This window comes from Pleuronectes platessa, chromosome 15 (genome assembly GCF_947347685.1).
Source record: "Pleuronectes platessa chromosome 15, fPlePla1.1, whole genome shotgun sequence".
NCBI lineage: Eukaryota > Metazoa > Chordata > Actinopteri > Pleuronectiformes > Pleuronectidae > Pleuronectes > Pleuronectes platessa.
The window spans coordinates 6178098-6198086 of record NC_070640.1 but is presented as its reverse complement, the minus strand read 5'-3'; the positions used below and the strand labels follow the sequence as shown (position 1 = coordinate 6198086).

Sequence of the window (19989 nt, the reverse complement as noted above, 5' to 3'; positions counted from 1 at the left end):
GAAAACAGGGAAAAGCTTGTGCTGGAAAAGGACAACCTGAAAGGTTATAAATCAAGCTAATCCTGACTGCAGGGCATCAACTATACACGGCCAGGGAGACCACCAAGGAAAGAGGATGGGGGTGGTCTGTGTTTAGAGACAGAGGAGGGAGGACGGGGGAGACAGAGGTCACCACAGAGTAGGTAGTTCTCTCGGGTGCGGGGGGGAGAACAACATGGAGACGCTTTATTTGACTCCAGGGCTTTCACACAGCGGGGGGTCAGGAAAGCATGGGGAGGAAGTCACATTGGTGAGACACCCTGGGATGGAAGCAGTGAGAGGGGGACCGGGGGTGAGCGGGGGTGAGGAGGACAGAGCTGCTGCAGAGCAAATGGGAGGACGAAGGAGGAGAAGCACAGGAGGTCCTTTCATCAAAGCCTTCACCGGGGATCATCAACCCTCTGTGTGGTCCCCTCACACCAGCAGCATGCCGACATGTGGCATGTTGGCCTTTGAGTTTCTACTGGTTTTTACAGATTTCGTGAACTGGCAGAATGAAGACGATGAGGCAGACCAGAAAACTGAAATACTCCCAGAGGAAAAAAAAGCAAAATCTTTCAGAATTAAAGATTTACGGCTTTATAATTTTAATTATATTACAATAGCTTTACATTTATATGTGTTATCTCTTTTACACTTTAAATCGCTACCGGTCCCACTCTTGTGATTTATCAATAGCTTAGAGGGTGGGCCGGAAATATCAGCCCTCTTACCCTGAGGCTTCCTGATCAACCGTTAACAGCAGTGTGGCTATGGGAACAATGCTATTTGCTATTTGCTCTGCTGGACCAATTTCAGCCGTCGGTAGGTGGATTCCCCGTTACCGGGTGACGTTGATTCTTTAAAGGAAATAAAAAGCCAGGGATGCAAATGAGGCGTTTCAGGAAGTTCAGGAGGAGTTTTCTCCCTTCGCTTGCGGACTTTGGCCTTTGTAACAGAGCAGAACTTTAACATGGACCAAAAAAAAACACAACTAAGGAAAAGGAAACCCCCAAAATATAGTTAGATCAACACTTTGACTTTCTTTAACTTCTTTTGAATATTTGTCTTGAAATAATATTGAATTTACAAACTGTTCTGCTATGGAGGTGCACAGATGTGTGGTGCTTCTTCTTGTTTCCTGAAAAAGTTCTGTTTTAAGTCAATTTTCTCTCCATTCACCAGAATCATGTACTGTAACTATCCATTTTGCTAGTAAATTAGGTTAGGGGTAGATATGTGACTCAGGACATCATGCAGCCACAGTGTGCTGTTCAATGAGCAGGAGTTCCTCCTTCACAGCACACGGCCTACGCGGCCCATGAAGTTGGACGTCTGGGCCGCGTAGACTGCGGCTGAACCAAAATGAGATGGTTTGGTCAGGATCTCTGTGAACCGGCTTCACCACTTCCTCCTGCCCTTACTGCCGTCACCTAGCAACAGAGCTGCAGTTGGACACAATGAGAAAGTATTAATGCCCTTTGGTTTTTTAACATGTGAAACCGTTAATGATGCGGTCGAGTTGAAGCCGGATACTTAAGTACTGGATGTAGTGTTGCCTGCCGGCGCCTATTTACCTCTTTGAGAAACGATTTGTCACCGAATCGCAATGAATCCTGGGTAAAAGTTGGCCTGAGAGGGATCCTTCGTTTCTCGGGGCTGGAAGGACGCATTTGTCAGAGCCTTGGAGATGGGGCATTCAAGTCACACCACTTTGATGCCATCTGTCCTCAAATGCAGCTTCTGTATGATGTGTCATCTCAATTGCGCACACAGCTACAATATAATTTATATCTGTACATTTTTTCATTCTTTGTGTTGCACTCAGTTGGACACACGGAAAGGTAGGTTTGAAAGAAGAGAACCTTACAAGCTTACTTTGTGTTCTCCACTAACCGGACCAATCGCTGCCTAAAGCGAAACTGCGATTGTCAGTTTGATTTGGAAAGTAATACCGATATAAGCAAAGGAAGCAGCATCATCTATACTGCTCCTTCCCACAGCCAGAGAAGAGTTCAAATAATTGATTTATTTTTCTTTCACACAGTTCGTATCTGGAGAAGCAGCGTGATTGAATTATCTTCAATACCTTTGTCGCATTGTTTCTCTTCGGCTTTTTCGCTCAACCAATGATGTTGCATCTTTATTTCAACGTGTAGCACCTTGTCAGTCTCTATCTCGTCGCCTGCCTCATGTTTCACTGGGAGAAAAGGGACAGACAGTCTAGACGCTGACAGAGGGATGAGAGGAGAATCGATTGAAGCATACAAGAGCAATTTCACGTCTCGGCCCACAGCTTCAAAAGCAAAGCCTCAGCTGCCTTGCCGCTGCCCCACCGCCGCAGCGGCAGCAGCAGCAGCAGCAGGCATTTTGAATGTGCACGCAAATCTTTGTGCGTTAATTTATGTGCAAAATTGTGTTAATGTCAAACACCAAATATTCGGTGGATAATCGGAGGAACTAAGTGGATTTCATCGCCTCATTCACCTTCACAGTTCCTCTTGTCGCCGCCTGTCTCTCTGACCTTCGGTGTTCCTACTTTGAATCCTCTTTGATTCTCTCACCGCTCGCTCTCATTTCCTCCCCCGGTCCCCTGGGCTCGCCTCCAGAAGTGTCAGCATTTCCTCTGTCCTCCCTATAGCATCAGACCCCGTCATCACTATCATGGTGTCTGTACACCATCAGCGCTTTGGTGGGGATGTTTGATACAGGACACCGCAAAGCTTTGTTGTCTTTTTCTCTCCTCTAACTGATTAATCCCTGTCCGTTGGTCACTTACACTTTATTTAGGTGTGTTCTGTGGTGTTCTCGTGTCGCTTTGTCTTTGCCTTGTCCCGTTACATCTGAATGGATTTAAGGGGGTTTCTTCTCAGTAATGAGATAAGGACAGTGGCAGTTTAACCTAAAACCGGGACTGACACTGAAACTATGTCAGGATGAAAATATCATATTAATCTTAAAGCGCAACTCCCTGCCCCATGTTTTAATCTTTCTAAAAATGTTTTAAGTGTCCCAACTACTTATGTAGACTGTCAGCAGGAGTTCATCCTATACACAAATGACCATGAAATTAAATTTGGAGAGATACGTCCCATTCTGGCAGCAACATGTCGGGGGGAAGTTGTGTCATTAATCAGAGACACTAATTAATCTTGGGAAATTAATTTTTACTGTTGGCAGAGCATGGCCAATGCATTCTTTAATTAACAGTAACTGGCAGTGTGTGTGTGTGTGTGTTTATATGTTTTTGGAGGTCTTGGAAAAAATGGTGGTTAGTGGTGTGTGGCTTAATACCTGTGGCTAGTTTTTAAATCCAAATACACACACACACACACACACACACTGTTCCCTCAACCGCCGTGAGGCAGTAAGTGTGGTGTGTTTTTAAATCTCACTTCTAATGCACCACAGGCAGTTTAGATTAACCAAAGTTTTTCATTGTGCCAGCCTGTAGCTGATCCTGCTAATAATACATGGAGTGCAGACTGTGTCATATTTATCCCATAATGTGCATAGATTGGGTTTGAGTCAGCTGTTTTTTTCCATTTGCACAGAAAACTGTTTCTCTCTGATTTCCATGCATGTGTAAAACAGAGTTAATAAGGAATATATCTACAAAATAAAAGAGCAAATGTTAAGACTGGAAACTATACAGTAATGCTTCATGTGAAACAGTAACACAAATGCTTAATGTGCACTGTCGATAGTAAAAGTATCTGAGTTTGTATTATATACCATTCGTCTTTATTATCAGTTGTTAACAGTTGATCTTTCATACGTGCACTGAACTTCCAGCTCTGATTAACTTAGCTTAGCATTGGATAAAAACCAGGAAACACCAAGCCTGCCTCTGTTCATTATTTCGAGTACCAATAAAGCTCCTGAACATGTTATATCCCACATTTATGCTAGGCTAAGCTAACCATCTGCTTAATAGATACGAGAGTGGTATCAATATTCTCATCTGACGCTGTTACCAGGTTCAGCACCGCAAACATTTGGATCTCACATCGCCATTCTCATCTAACTCTTGGCAAGAAAGTGAGTAAGTGTATCTCTATGAACTGTTCTTCTCTCATAGAGTTCTACGGTTTGTTGCCTTATTCCCCATCTTAACCTCTTTCTACTGCTGCCACACTTTATTTTGGCTGCATACTGCAACTAGTCAATGTGGTTTTCCGGTTGTTCTGGTTTTTCGCTGTAGAAAACAGAAGCAAGCCTCAAAATGAGGGCAGCCAAACAGGTCAAAGCTGACAAGTGCTTTTTGGGTAAATGCTATTGGCGGATCTGAGCCTCTTCACTCTTCTACCTAACTCTGCATTGTTTGGTAGCATCTTCACGCCTTTCTCCTTTATTATGTAGCCCAGTAATGCTGGATTAAACTCTCTGTGAGCTCTCAGCTTCCACTCACTGCATCCCATCAGCGTGTAGTTTGCACGTCGTTAATGTGCAATAGTTGACTTCAGTTTTGGCACGTTCCTTCACTTGGCCATGGGGGTGTTCGACAGACATTTTGACATGCGAGGAAGCGAGACGTGGAGTACAGGGAGTGGCAGGGGGCTGGCATGCAAGGTAAAGCCAGGTTTGCCTCTCCTGACAGCTCTGATCACAGAGAGGTAGCGATACGAGGAACGTGTGATCAAACGCGCCCTGCCTGCCTTCTGTCAGGGGAGAGAAATGGAGCCATGGGCGTATGTGTCCGCGAGTTAAGCGAGGCGAGTCTTAAGAGAAGACACCGGGAGGGGAGATGACAGCATGAAAGGGAGCTCTACCAGTTTTTCGGGAGAGAGGAGAAGCAGCTGATGGATTAAAGGGTTATCTGCATGTGAACGGGGGAGGAGGCAGTGATGAAGAGAGAGGGCGGAAAGCAGCGAGCTGTCAGGTACAGCGCCCGTTGGCACACTGTCGTAACAGCTGATCGGGCTTGTGACAGGAAGGAGAGGGAGCAGGAAGAGGAGCAGGAAGAGGAGCAGGAAGAGGAGCTGAGTGGATTCTGGCTTTGATTAGGACGTCAGCATATCAAAGCAGGGGTCCTTATGAATGACAGTCTAAAAGGACCGGGGCTTGGTGAGAGTTATGACGTGTGATGTTGAGTGATCAGACTCTGACTGATGGTACCAAGAGCAGCTACAACGAGAATTGGTGGAGTACAATTTTTTCTGGATCTACAAAATCCAAGTTACAACTACAGCAGTGAAATAATGACAAGATCCTAAAGGGCTATTATCGTACTTTGAAGAAAATAAATTAAAATGCTGTGAGATTTTAAAAAGAGAATATGCAAAAACATTCAATGTCAAATAATTGGATTTCTCTAATAATTGAATCGCTCTTTGCATAAGAGCACTGGTCGGTCTCTCTACTTTAAGTGGACAGTGTCTTTACTGTGTGCAGATAATCAGCCGCTATCGTGAAGAAACGAAACCTTAATTTGAAAATGCTATTAGACCCATAATGTGGCCATTAGACGCCCGTGCCACAGGAAGTTAACGAGCGGCACCAGAGAGTGCAGAAATGTCTGCGGTGTCGGCTCTTACAATCTCTCTTACAGTGGACTCTCTTTAATGATTAATGTCCATAACAGGGTTCAGCAGGGAGAAGCTCTGTGTTTTATCTCCACTGACCAGGCTTCTCTTCTTTATACAGTAACAAGGAAGCACCGGAGAGGAAGTGGTTCTGGGATTGGATTACAGGCAACATGGTCACATGTCGCTTCAGAAAGCGAGTCTATCGCGAAAATGTTAAAGCCTCATCATCATGTTTCCGCTGTAAAGCACCATCGTGACATATTATATGCTTGTTCAGCATCCACTGCAGAGACTGTAGCAGCACCAGACCTGGTTAATGGTGCCATGGTTCTGTGGCTTGTCTAGTAAACAGGATATCCTGGGTTCAAATCCCAGTAGTGCCTTATTTGGGGCGGTGGCAAATCCTTGTGGTGCGATTAATGAAGGATTATTTGATCTTATGTTTTAGCTGTGTGTTTGGTCTCCTACAAATCAACAATTGAAATTCTATTTTCAAAGTGTACAGATATTCAGGCCCACTAACAACAATATCAAGCACCGAGCGGTATAATAGAGAAGGTGCTGTGGCTTAGTTGGTAAAGCGCCTGTCTAGTAAACAGGAGATCCTGGGTTCAAATCCCAGCAGTGCCTATTTTGGGGGGGAATGTTCACTTGCAGTGTAACTAATAAAGGATCATCTCATCTTTCAGCTGTTTGCTCTGTACCATGTCCTGTGAGTGATATCTTTCAATAGTTGCACTGTGGCGTTTTAGAGCTTGTTCTCTGAAAACAGCCGTGGACATAAACAAGGCCATGAAAGCAGTGACAGTGAACTCTGAATTGCGAAGTTACAGGCCAGAAAGGTACACTTGAACAGAAACTCACAATACGACTCTGTAAAGCTGAGATGGATTTCAGATTCAGACACTAACTCTCTGCTCGAAGCTTTTAGATGGAGCTGAATATTAAACATTTGTCTGCACCTGGCAGCGTGCTTGGTGCTTGTTTTGTGAAACAATTACATGAACATTGTCTGAGACGACTTTCATGTGGTGCACAGGCATAAAAAACAGGAAGAAACAGCACAGATGACTTACTAGCTCCCCGGCTACCACAAGTGTTGGCAAGTTAATGAGCAGAGCATGACCATGAGCAGAGTTGGAATAAATCTTGATCAGTCAGATTGTGCGTCTGGAGCTTTGCACAACAGCTAAAAAAACAACAATTTGTGTCAGGATAAAAAGTTTGGCGGGCACGAAAACGATCCGTCTACAACCTTTGGTTCGTTCACCTAGTCTCTCTATTTCGTGGAATTTATTGCAAGCTGTGGGTAAAGTAGGTCAAAACAAACCCTGACACATAAACCATTACAGATAAGTGCCCTATAAAGAAGTCAATAAAAAACAAACTTCACCTGTGTCAAGGTCAAATGATGAATTTCTAGAACTTTACTGCAGTGGAAAGGTCTGTTGACTATGATGTCTATGCTATGTGCTTATTGTTATACATTCCCACATCGAAGCCATAATTTGGAAGCCTACAAACACAACTTGACTTTGTTTTGACTCCTGAAGTGTCCTTTGTCGTGTCATCCCTGTGATGAACGTGCCTGTGCGTAGCTACAGTGTCACCCACACGGTTCTAAAATAAAGTTTTTGCTGTTTGCCTGATTTCATCTTGAGAAGTCAAATTGGCTTTAAGGTTTGTAAAAAAAGTCATGAATTTTCTCATAAAGAAATATGAGAAATATGTCTTTCTCCAGTTCTGTCGAAGTTGCTATTTAACTTCAGTTGAACCCTATCTGCTTTTATTTTGAAGATCGTCCTCCTTTCCCAGGATGAAAATAGGTCGCCTGTGTTCTCTGCTGTTTATCTTCAGTTCATAATGTGTCATGGTTTAAAATGAATGTTGAACAGACCCCATTTTGAGGGAGGAAAATAGATAATAAAAATAAGTTTTAGAAAAACTGATTGCAGCACTGCACAGCTCCGAACCCTGTTCGACGCACTTACTGTGACTCTGAGATTACAAATCCTTGCCTTAGGCTTCGTTTCTCGTATCGCACTATTATCAGTCAGCTATTGTTATGTAACCACTCCGTCTGTGTGTGTGTGTGTTTGAGTGCACACAAACAGGAAGGAAGTCACAAACAAAAAACTATTTATAATATTGTATTCAATTTGTCAAACTCAGATCGAGGCTGTTTGACAGATCAAAAGATTTGTATTTTCCGCTGCTGCCTCTGAATCGTGCATTCAGCCTGTTCTTCCATCATCTGCAGGGATTCTCTAAACTCAACCTTTTCAGTGTGTTTTTAATTAGAGAAGGCAGTGGCCCCTTGACAGAATCTTTATGCTAATGGGAGCTAATAATTGCAGTATAATTTGCTAAATCACCAAGAGCTTGCAAAGCTGTTTTTGTCATTCAGTTTTAACTAATTAGAAAAATAGGACGGGTGTCTCTCAGGCTGCTCTTTTTCTTGAGGTTGTTAGCAGTTTGTCAAACAAGCCACAAATAGCCCATTACGGCGTGTCCCCTATTTTGTAGCTGTTCATATTCATTTAAATCCAACAGTCGGAATGTGGCGCCAGAAAGAAAAGCGCCTACAAGTAATTAACAATAAAATCAGCGACTGATAATTCATGTGGGATTTGTATTCGTCAAACTGGTGTGTTGTTAAATTCTTGTGTTAACAGTCCAATTTTCTTCGGATTTAATGGGCGAAGTCAAAGCTGCTGGGTCCAGCTGGTTTGTTTTAGACGGGCCACAGTCGCACTAATCACCCACCTCCTCTCTTAAATTCATTTATACAGTTAGGAATCCACTCTGACAGCAGTGGCTAACCCTACTGTGTAGACTACATATAAAGTTGCTCTAATATATTCCCACAGGACGGCTTCCCGCTCTGTAATTTGTTGACTGCTGCACAGGGTCTGAAGAGCAGCAGTCCTCTTTAATGCCTCTATAAACACAAGCACACATAAACATACACATGCAAACACACACACACACACACACACACACACACAGACACACTATTGCCTTGAGAAAGACTTGAGAGTGGTACTCAGGGAGGGAATAATTATAGATGGCATTGAATTTCCTTCTCTCCACCATGTGCAAACAGTGTGCAGCCAAGAGCGTTTGCTTACTTCACATGTTTACACCGTGGCACCACTTGGCAGCAGGGTCACATTATTGTGACTGAATATCTGATCTGCAGTGGGGGCCTGGGGAGCAGGGAGCTGCCAGACACACATACAAGTAGCCTTGTTTTATTATTAAATAAGCAGGACTAGAAACTGCTGCACCAGGATGTGTCAGCGGTATGATAAAGAGGAGTTGAGCTGCATCCTTTCTAATACGTTTCAGTTTAAAAACTCATGAACTCTGCTTTGGATGCATCTGGCCCCTACTACTCGTTTAAAACAGAGAAGTTCGGAGACTCTGCTAGCTGAAGATGGGGCTGTGTGAAGCAGAGATGTTTAATGAGAAGAACATTCACAACCACTTGCCGATTGGCTTTTCTGTCATGGTGTAGCCTTCTCTAATTCGGCAGGCTCTTATCACATGACCCCTACCGGAAGAAAACAACCGGCTTTAGCTTCGGCTATCGATGTTGACTGGAATGAAGATAATCCAGTAGCGTTACGCACCCTGTCAACAAATTGCTGTTAACGTCAGCACACGAATGCCCAGTGTACCTGATTTTCCATCGTGTTAGTATGGACAGTAATAAAAACTAATCATTTTAGTTTGAAAAACGTACTAGTATGGTTGTAGCCTTACAAATACTTTAACATCCTCACATTGGGAAAGTTTTCCACACACTTTGTTGCTTCTTGCTACTGCGAACTGTTGAAAGCTTCACTCAGCTGAATTTTTGAGACGGATTGTAAGTAAGGACATGCTGGGTGTACGCATGACTAGGCAGCTGTTTGCCTGCAGACATGTGTGTGGTTATTATGCATGAATGCGCGAAGATCTGCTCTGCACATACCTGGAGCTATTGTATTTGTCGCAGAGAATAGATTGTAATTGAATATACTTCCCTCAGCTTGCTGTAAAACCACATTACCAGTCCCTTTGTGGAAGGGAGTCCGGGGAGGAGGCATAGTGACCCTGAGGGAGAGGGGGACAAGGACAGGAGAAAAGAGCAAGATACACCGTGATTCGGTTAAAATCAGAGTCAGGATAAAGAGTGAAGCGAAGGAAAAGAGGAGAAACGGACAGCCAAAGCTCAACATGGGAAAAACCAACCCACAAGTGTTTTAGTGAGCTGCAATAACCCTGGTCTATATTTTACAAATCTCTGCAGAAGGGATGAACATTCATATCATACTGACTGATAAGATAGTTACTCATTTAGTATCTTAGTGATGATAGAGCGTGTTGTCTACATCAGGTATTTGGGGTCGGATCAGGTGACCTCCAAAGGCGACCGCATATGATTCACGTAAGGTTTTCTGCTGATCGCACCATTCAGCGACCTTTAAACATAAAACGGAAGAATCTGCATCCATTATGTAACTTTCTGTTTTGTTTTCTGCCAAACAGAAAGTGACCTGAAAGAACAGAGACAGCAAAATGAGGACAGAAAAGAGGGAGAGAAGCAAATGAAGGGATTGAAAGTTGTGCTGATCGATAACACAAGAGAGGCTGCGTTTAATTGGGGCTGGTTCGGTGTCTGTCGTACATTCCTCCACTGTCTGCTGGGGCGAGCGAGGGATGGACGGAGTGGGAGAGAGAGCGATGGAGTGAAAGAGACAGGGTGAGGGAGGGGATGCAGAGATTGCTGTGAGGAGAGGAAGACAATATGATGTGACAAAGTGGAAAACGGGCAGGAGGGAGAAAGAGGAAGGTGGGGGTGGGGTGGGGGGGTAAAGCTATCTTGGAGGTGTTATCAGGTTAAGCCACCCAACACTGGCTGTCACCATGGTGACACCATGGTAACAACCAGGTGTTCAACCCAGAAGCAGAAAGACGTTGCCTATGCAAAGCGTCTTCCTCTGCCTGTCTCTTCCTCAGAAATTGTCTTCATCCGTCTCATGCAGAGGGTCCGTCTGCAGGTATCATTTGTCCTAAGTGTGTATTCATATACTGAAAAACAGTTTTATTTTCCATTCAGCAAATAACTCACCAACAATCTGCGGGAATCTTTTCTTCTGAATTTTGATCCCTATCTCATCTGTGCAGTTCTCAGTCAGTTGTGTGAGTCACAGCAGGAAACAACAGTTGCTAGTTAGAGGAGCCTGGATGTGTTGTGTGTTTAAAGGCCCAGTATTCTGCTGCAGCTTCAGCTCAACACTATTCAACCCTTCAATGTTTTTCGGTTCATTGTCGAGGTCAAATGTGACGATTTCTTTTTGATTATCACGATGTATGTGTTGTATATATCTATATATCTATATATCTATGAATGTGTGTGTGTGTATGTGTCTGTATGGCTCCCCCATGCTTAAACCCATAAGCTGATTTGATAAGGTGCTTACAGAGATCTCCGTTTCAATCCGTTGGTGTTAGCTTGGTTACATCACTGCGGCCGGCTCTGTGTGTGTGTCTTGCTCGGCAGAGTGAGTTTGGTAGTGGTGGAGTCGGGGGGGTTGTATCGAAGGCTAACAGACGCTCGGCACATGGAGACACACTGCCAACAATGACACACACGTGCTTGTGCCATGCGCACACTGCAGGCCAGACACACAAAAACAGTAAGCAAAGGCAAACACACACACAAACACCACAGACCTTTGCTCTTGGTTTTTAAGGCAAACAAGCTGTACCACGCTCTTAAAAACACATCACACCAGCCGCGTGGTTTAATTGATATTCATATGAATGGTTCCTAATGCAAAACACCTCACTGTGCTCACTTCACACCTGGACTGGGCTGATGGAAGGTGAGAGACTCGCAAAAGAGACGCGGCACCGAGCAGCAGCTGTGCCTCTCTTCTCTCCTGTGTTTGTTTTTCAGTCAAGTCGATCGTAGTTAAACTTTGGACGCTTTCATTGACAGGATTAATTTGGACAGAGTCAGATTGTGTTGACACTAAAACAATGTGCGGCGTGTGAAGACGTGTTTGACCTTTAATCAAGCCGCTGTCATCCTCATGTCATTTTACAGCTTGATTGAACATTGTTGACGTGCTCAATGGAGAGAATAATGTAACACTCAGAAAACAGTGAGGAGTAGCAGTATGTTGTGAGTGATAATAATCCACAGCACCTCCAGCTCTCCCTGAACAGTTTACTGTTACCTTTGTCTCTCTGTAGTTTTCAGAAATGTTAATAATCTATATTCTCACCTTTAAACTCATTAAGACATGCTGAAGGGTCCTTGAGCCAGTTTCCCTAGCGACTCTAGCTGCTCAGTAGCTGACGCTGACCTCTGACCTCTGTGTAAAGGGTGACAGAGGTCTGGCTTTCTGTAAACTACTCTCATGCTATTAGTCATTTATTATTATACCTGGCTGTCACCAGCGACTGCTGCTGTTTGGGGAAGTTTACACATTTCCACTACTTATATTCCTGTGTTTCTCACAGTGAGTCAGGTTGGGAAGTGTTCAAATGATTTAGAAAGAAACATCTGAGAGGGCGACAACTACCAGTAAGTGACAGAAAGGGGAACCATGGACAAAGAAACAGTGTCAGAGGGATCAGAGAAAAGTCAGGAGGAAGTTGGAGAGACAGATGGAGGCTGAGCTCGTCCTCAGCGTCGTCATCCTTTTCTTGTTTCCTGTTGAATTACAGGAATCTCTGTGTGTCCTGATTCGACTGTGTTCAATGTGACATATTAAACAGCTGTTTGTATGTGTCCAAAATGATTCTCACATCCAGCCCTAATGTTGTTTTTTTGTTTAATCTGTGTTGCAGATAAACCTGCGGCTTATTTTAGTCAGCGGCAAGACAAAAGAATTCCTCTTCTCTCCAAATGAGTCGGCTGCAGACATCGCCAAACACGTCTACGATAACTGGCCGATGGGTAAGTTCGTCAAATATTATATATATAATATATCGTATGTATATTATCAACATAGGAAAAGAATTTGATTGTTTGATCTATAGTGTATATATGTTTACATTCTTAAACTGTGAAGTGACTTATTGCTTTAACAGAGTAAAAAGTACGATAGATCCTTATGTAGTATTAGTAGAGACCAAGTAGCATAAAATTGAAATATCCAAATAAAGTACCTCACATTTATTTTGTTTGTATAGCACTTTTCTGCATAGCATTAAAAAGTGCTGAACAGGGAAGAAACAATCCCAGACATGTAGAATCATAAAATCACGATTAGTGGGAGTAAATAAGAGCCAGTGTCAATCATTTGTAAAATCTTTCACCATAAGAAAGGTTTCTAGACGCACACACCAGGTCAAAAAAGGAGCAATGCATTTTTTAAATCAATAGGAGATTTAACAGGGAGCCAGTGTAGGGAGGCGTTACATGGTCGTGTCATGAATCCCACTCAAGAGAGTCCAGTCACTGTTGAGTCAGTGTTTGGAGATGAACAGTCAGAGAACAGCGATTATATAATTATTACCCAGGCATTGTCTCCATGTTATTATGCTGTGATATTCACTCACACATTCTGAATAACATCACAAAACAAATTTCACTGTTGATCACATTGAAGCAGGAGAACAGCTGCAGCCTGTTTGCATCCAACATGTTTGTCATTTCAAGTAATTTGGCTGTAAAGTACTGGAAAAACCAGACTTGTATGTTTCTTCACAACAATGCTAAAGGACGAGAAGCTTTTATTTCCACATTCAGCCCCACTGCTAATTACTGACACATAGGTCTGTTTAACAGTGTGGGAATGTGCAACTCTTTGGTGTAGGGCAATTAGATCACACTCCGCCCTACTGCCTGGTTATCATTGCGTACAGGAATGTGGGATCGCAGTACAGCCACCTCCTTTCTTTAATACACCCACTCCCTAAGTGCTGCTACGCCTTGTGATACCTTCAAATCTGAAACAGACTCCAGCCTTTTCCCACGGTGCTGGGTTGCGTCAAGCCAAAAGACGATGAGTTACACCAAAGGACTCTGATTATCCTGGAGTAGAGGACGTGGTAGAGAGAGAACAGAACCTTTTGTGCCCTGTCAGTCAGTTCTGAACATCTCCTCCTAGACAACAGATCTGAACCCTGTGAGAGCCAGAGCCGGCACTCGCTCAGCACCAACACCCTCTGTTTAGCTGGAGACACACATCTGGTGGCCAGACTCTGCTGCTGTGCAACTCCATCCCCCCCCCCCCCCCCTCCTGTTCTCTCTCTCTTTCTCTCACTCTCTCATTTAGTGCCTTCAACTTTTTGTCTATAGCTCTTGTCAAGCCGCACCTTTCCTTGTTGTTTTCGCTCTCGAGTCTCTGTCACATTCTGTCATGCCGTCCCGCAAAGCCCACACATTATACAGTGTGCTTGTAATAATATAAAATACAGTCTGAGAACGTCTTAAAATATCTTAAAACACAGTTGTTGGTGGTTTCTTTTCACTTCAACAGGACTAGTGCTGAAGCTTTTCATCACATCTGCTCAAGTCAAAGCCCCTTAACAATAAAAGCCCTTGTTCCCTTCTCAAAATTTGCAAATAAGGGAATTAAACAAAGAGAAGACAGTTAGAAAATATGATTTTTTGTTGACTTTTCTCTTTTAATCTTGTGTCGTGTCTTTTTTCAGACTGGGAGGAAGAGCAGGTCAGCAGTCCTAACATCCTGAGGCTCATCTACCAGGGACGTTTTCTACACGGCAACGTAACTCTAGGAGGTGAGAAAACACAGAAAGCAAACCCCCCTCCCCCCCACGTCTCCCTGCCTCATGTGCTCACAGACATAAACGCTAAATCATGGCCGTGTGTGTCGCTGGAAAAGTTCTTTGCTGTTCTCATCTCTTTTCCCTGAGCCGCAGAACAGAGGTACCTCAGTGCTCCGGACAAGCCGGCTTTGACGGAGAGAGGGAGGAGAGAGGAAACACAGAATAAGAGGCGAGAGAGAGTGGTCAGGAAAGGGGCACGACTGGCAGCCGAGTAGACCTCAGGCAGCACAAAGACGAGACGCAGAGGGTGGGGGCGTGAAAATGAAAGCTATAAGTGAACAGAGAAAAGGAGGATGTCGTCTTTTGAGGCGGGTCCACTTCCCTTCTCCCCCCCCCCCTGGCTTTTAGGCTTTTGCGTCCACTTAACCCAATTTAGATTTGACTGGAGTTTTGTGTGGTTAATGGGGTTACGGCTGTCCCCGACCCTTTTACACTCACTGCCATCTATCTGATAAGTCCCCTATCCTTCGTTTAACGTGACCTGACACAGAATCCTCGAGCCAAAAACACAGTGGTTTTGAAATGCAAAAATAAATGCCACACACACAGACAAACACACACACACACACACACACACACACACACAAACACACTATGAGCAGGTTTGGGGAGTGAACGAGATCTAATTACTGCAGGTGTTAACCAAAAAATCAACTTCCAGTCAATCCTTTGTTTAATTTATCGTTCATATCTCTGCGTAGGTTCTTTCATTCAAATATAACATATGTAATGTGGGACAATGTTACATTGCCGCTGTGTGATGGAGTTGAAAGTAGGACACGGCAGTTCAGTACGTCAGAAATCAATACTGCATCATTGACAGGGATTTATTCTGATGTTGCAATATGGAAAATAAATGATAAAACACAGGCTTCAGAGTTATGGCTTTGTTCCAGTTTTATGAATCACACAAGATCAAACTCTTCCTCTGCGTAAAAAATTAAATTGCTACTGGGCGATATTGATGATCATTGATTTGGACAACATAAATAACATATGATTATGTCATCATGATATATTTCCTACTCTCATTTTCAGTTGTTAATCCTCCGCTGCTGCGAAAATGTAATTCATTAGATTTTCCTCTCATGAGTTTGCTTCGTGATTTCATTTACACAGTGAGAGATAGTTTCAAGCTACTTGGGGACAGTTACACATTTTAACATTCAGGAGCAGCAGCTCGTGCAAAATAACTTGAATTGTTCAGAATTCTTTTATAAGAAGGTTTACACCCTTCATCATTTCAGACGGTTTTGTTACCTGCAAATACTGTTATTATTATTCTGGAACACAATGATCTTGTAGTCATGTATTTCAGTAGCTTCAGCCACAGCATATTATTAGAGCCATACCAATTTATCAGTTTAGTTTTCAGTTTACCGAATAAACAATGCATAAAAGATGTGAACTTACATTAACATTTCATTTAAGAATTTGTTTTTCTATGTTTCTATGTATTTGGTTGTGTTTTCTTTTTAGTTATCTATATAAAGTGAATGGTTAAAGTGTTACATATCGAGCCTCAATTACATTTTATATGTCACACAGGTTTGCTAATGACATCAAAATCATCGCTAATGTATATTGGATTTTGTTTAACGATATTGTTTCCCAAAAAGTCTTTTTCAGCCTGGTTCTAGTCATCATTACATGACGCAGCTTAAAGCACTTTATAACTGTTCTATCAATGTTATATTTCCTGGTTTAACACCTTCCAGTGTTGTATAATCTGTATGTACGTGTTGAAGAGTCCGGTGTACAGACAGATATACTGTCGCCCAGTGAATAACCTCTAACTCTGTCTGTGTCTCTCTCTCTTCTCCCCTGTTAGCCCTCAAACTGCCCTTGGGGAAGACCACAGTGATGCATTTAGTTGCCAGAGAGACTTTGCCTGAGCCAAATTCCCAAGGTAACCAGCTCTGCGTCTCCCTTCCTTCCTTTCACAAAGCCTTTCACACTCTCCACAACTTTAAGCTCTCTATGCTCCCAGACATTATTTATTATCTCTCCACATGGCTTCAGTTTTGGGAACAGCCACTGGTGCAAGTAATTGGCCTCTTCTTAAATGTATCCCACAGAGACCGTCCACTGTGGACAATGTAGAGCCAATAAAGTTCATATTAGGGGACAGGTCTCCCTCTAGTGATTGTATGTAGAGACCGGGCTGAGGTCAGCCGAGAGCTAGACCTAACAAACAGAGTTCAGATCACGAATATAGATCTGAGTAGAAAGAGTAACAAGTGAGATCAATGCGTCTGTTTGTGTCTTTTCTGCTAAATGTTGGCTATAGGGATATAAAGTGATTGACAGGGATACAAGGGAAACTTGACTATGAGCTGGAAATCCTCAGTTTCAAACTATATCACAGTTCACCAGTGGTGAATCTGAAGTGAATTATAATTAAACGTCAGAGAGTTAAAATGTTGGGACGACCCTGTGTTATCGGCCTGAACCTCGAGTGTCGGCTCAGTGAAGTTGCACTGTCTTTCATGGAGTGTTTTTTATTGTTAAATCGTTTGAATCTTCCAACACTGAAAACAATTTGTATCAATGACTTCTGTCAAAAGTACAACACCCGAAATTCATGGAAATGGTTAAATCTATTAGTTTAAAATAAAATAAATTGTCAGAAAACAACAGAACTGACATATAACAACTGCTGAATTCCCAATTTAGCTGTTCTCATTGACATATTTGTATGTTTTATTAAAAAATATGAAATTGAGATTTGTTCTGTAGTTGCTGAGATAAAATCCTGATGTTAATGATGAACTCTCTGCTGCGTATTCAGCCGTGTTAGTCATTAAAATGAGCAGTCACAGTGAAAGTCAGAGGCAAATGAAGGATGTTGTGTTTAACGTTTACCTCCTACACACTGAAACACAACACCGGAGGTTTGCTTTACACAGTGTGGAGGCCATTGTAGAAAAGATAAAAGTTGTTCTCGTATGGACTGAGAGGAAAAAGACTTGCTTGGATATTTATTTTCTAAATATGGACACACTGAATGACGCCTCATCATCACATGTGTTTAGCTGAGTACCTGTGCAGGATCAGTGTTTCCTGTTGTTGACGCTGTTTGTGTGTTTGTGTGTGTTTTCGCAGGTCAGAGGAACAGAGAGAAGACCGGGGAGAGTAACTGCTGTGTCATCCTGTAAATACACACCTCCGCTGCCAGCCCTCTTTACCCCGCTCATCGCCTCTCGCCCTCGACGTTCTGGACCCAATGAGCTCGTCCCTGTCCTGTCCTGGAGTCTGTCCACCCTGCGGACATGCACACGGACAAACAAATACGCTCTCCTCCTCCTCTCCATCTTCTTTTCCTCTTCCTCTTCTTCTTCCCTCTTTCATACACTCACACGTAACATGGAGAGACAGCAGGTGCAGTCAGGCTGATCCAGAGTCAGGAGCAGAAAAACGATAGAGTTGATTCCTTCGTTGCAACTTGATTTGTTGTCATAACGGAAAATTAGAGGAAGGAATTCGATTTGCATGTTTTTTTTGTTCTTTCTCTCTTAATGCACACCTTTTAAAGCCTTCTGCCACACACATACAGACACACGCACACACACTCACACACACACACGCACACACACACACACACACACACACACACACACACACACACACACACACACACACACACACACACACACACACACACACACACTCACACACACACTCACACACACACACTCATGCACAGACATGGACACATTGTCAAGCCATCCTCAGCAGCTCTGTTCAAAGTCAGTCTCTATGCGGCTCCTCATTCTAGCTGGTTGTAAAAGTGATGCAGTGCCACAGTTTGTGTGCGTGGCCTTGTTTTGTCGTACAGACTGCAGAGATTTTTAACCACTAACAACACACACACACACACACACACACACACACACAGAGACAACGTCAATGTGCTTGTGTGATCTCCCTCAGTGCAGCAGATGAAGCTTAGACGTGCCTGATCAGAGAACTCAAACCAGGACACACACACACAAACACACACACACACCTTGTGTCCTTTATACTGCCCTCCTCTGCATGTGCCCTTAAAGGTCACAAACAAGAACGTCCTTTTTGTCTGCAGAGCGCTGTGGAGAGAGCGAACACGTCTCTCTCTCCACAGCCGGTCGCATTTCTAGCCAAACGCGGCCTAAACAAACAGACAAACAGCCAAACAACCAGTGTTGGGCCTCTTGTTTTGGGTTCATCGTTTGTCCGTGTGTGTTTTGACAGTCCGTGCATAGAACTGACCGACCAGTGTTGTGATGAATTAAACGTCACGACAGCTCCCCCCCCCCCTAAAAGGAAAGGCTCGTCGCGCTCCCGTTTTTTAACAGTGTTGTGAAGGATCTCTCTGACAGCTGCTGTACGAGCAGGGAAATTAGCTCTGAATGAAATTTGCTCCTTAGTCGTCTTAATTTGCTTCGTTCCCCCCCCCCCCTCTCTCTTTCTCTCTCTCTCTCTCTCTCTCTCTCTCTCTCTCTCTCTCTCTCTCTCTCTCTCTCTCTCTCACTGCATTAATAAATCCTTTTTGCACAACTGAAGCACGTGCTCCCTCATCAGATTATGAAAAAAATTGTACAAAAAGTTCTACGGTTTTATTTTATATTTTTCCAATGGAAGTGAATTTCCGGTCAAAGGTAACGTGTAGAATATATTTAATATGAATCTTACATAGAACACGATGACTCTAGATCTTATTGATATACAGTATCATTGGTGTTTAGTCTATGATTGTGTATGCGGTTTCGCTTCTAGCCAGTTCACAGTCACTCGCTGACAACGTCTTGTGCTAACCGGCAGAAAAGATCCTCCCTAATCATCGACCGACTGTATTCTTACTTTTCTTTCTTCTGTTTCTCATTTGTTTCTTTTTCTTTTTTCATTTTGTTTATAATTTAATGTAATGCTTTTTTCTTTCTGTGTGTGTTTGTGTGTTTTTTTGTTGTTGTTTTTTTTCTTTGCTTTGAAAGAATCGCTTTGTAACAGCACTAGGTCTTAAAAAAAAATATATATTGTTTATATTGATCAGGGTTCAAATCTGTACAGAGATAAATGTTTTCAAACCAATTGTAAATAGCACTAATGCTCCCTGTCCCTCCTCCGAACTTCAAAATGGAATAAACATCTGTAAACTAAATAAAGATTATTGAAGTGCGCCGCCTCTTGTCTGTGACTCGCTGATACTGGATCATGAAATTCGTGAGACTCAGAGATGATATTTAACTGGTTTTCAACTGATGTTTGAATCTTTTGTCTCAACTTTTGGTTTCAACTCCCTGACGATAACATGGAGGTGAACTGTGAAGTATTTATGTCGACACACTCAGTAGTTGGTTAAGTCTGTGTTTAACTTTACACCATCACACACTGTACACATTTCATTTTAAAGTATTTAATTATTACCCGAAAGTAGAAATACCACGATAACATCTACACCACTTGTCCTTAAAGGGTCATGGGGGGGGAGAAGAGTCTCATACAGGGATCAATAACCAGTCACACTCATATTAGGGATCAATATTAGGGATCAATATTAGGGACCCAGGGAAAACCCACATGGAAAGACTCGAACTAAGAGGCTACGGTGCCACCCACTGCTCCACCGTGCCACCCACTGCTCCATTAAAAAGTCCTGATGTCTACA

General features: G+C 43.0%; 1 protein-coding gene and 1 non-coding gene across 2 annotated transcripts in view; both read left to right on the top strand.

Moving 5' to 3' along the window:
- The window catches only part of ubl3a (ubiquitin-like 3a), a 33511-nt gene extending 14011 nt beyond the window's left edge, over nucleotides 1-19500 (top strand). The window contains exons 2-5 of the mRNA XM_053441190.1: nucleotides 12396-12504; nucleotides 14208-14294; nucleotides 16174-16251; nucleotides 17448-19500. Coding sequence (XP_053297165.1) covers nucleotides 12396-12504; nucleotides 14208-14294; nucleotides 16174-16251; nucleotides 17448-17500 — 327 coding nt within the window. The 3' untranslated portion in view covers nucleotides 17501-19500. The remainder of the gene's footprint in view (nucleotides 1-12395; nucleotides 12505-14207; nucleotides 14295-16173; nucleotides 16252-17447) is intronic.
- On the top strand, nucleotides 6104-6176 carry trnat-agu (transfer RNA threonine (anticodon AGU)). Its single transcript has one exon. It is a non-coding gene; the product is annotated as a tRNA-Thr (tRNA).
- Nucleotides 19501-19989: the final 489 nt, after the last annotated feature.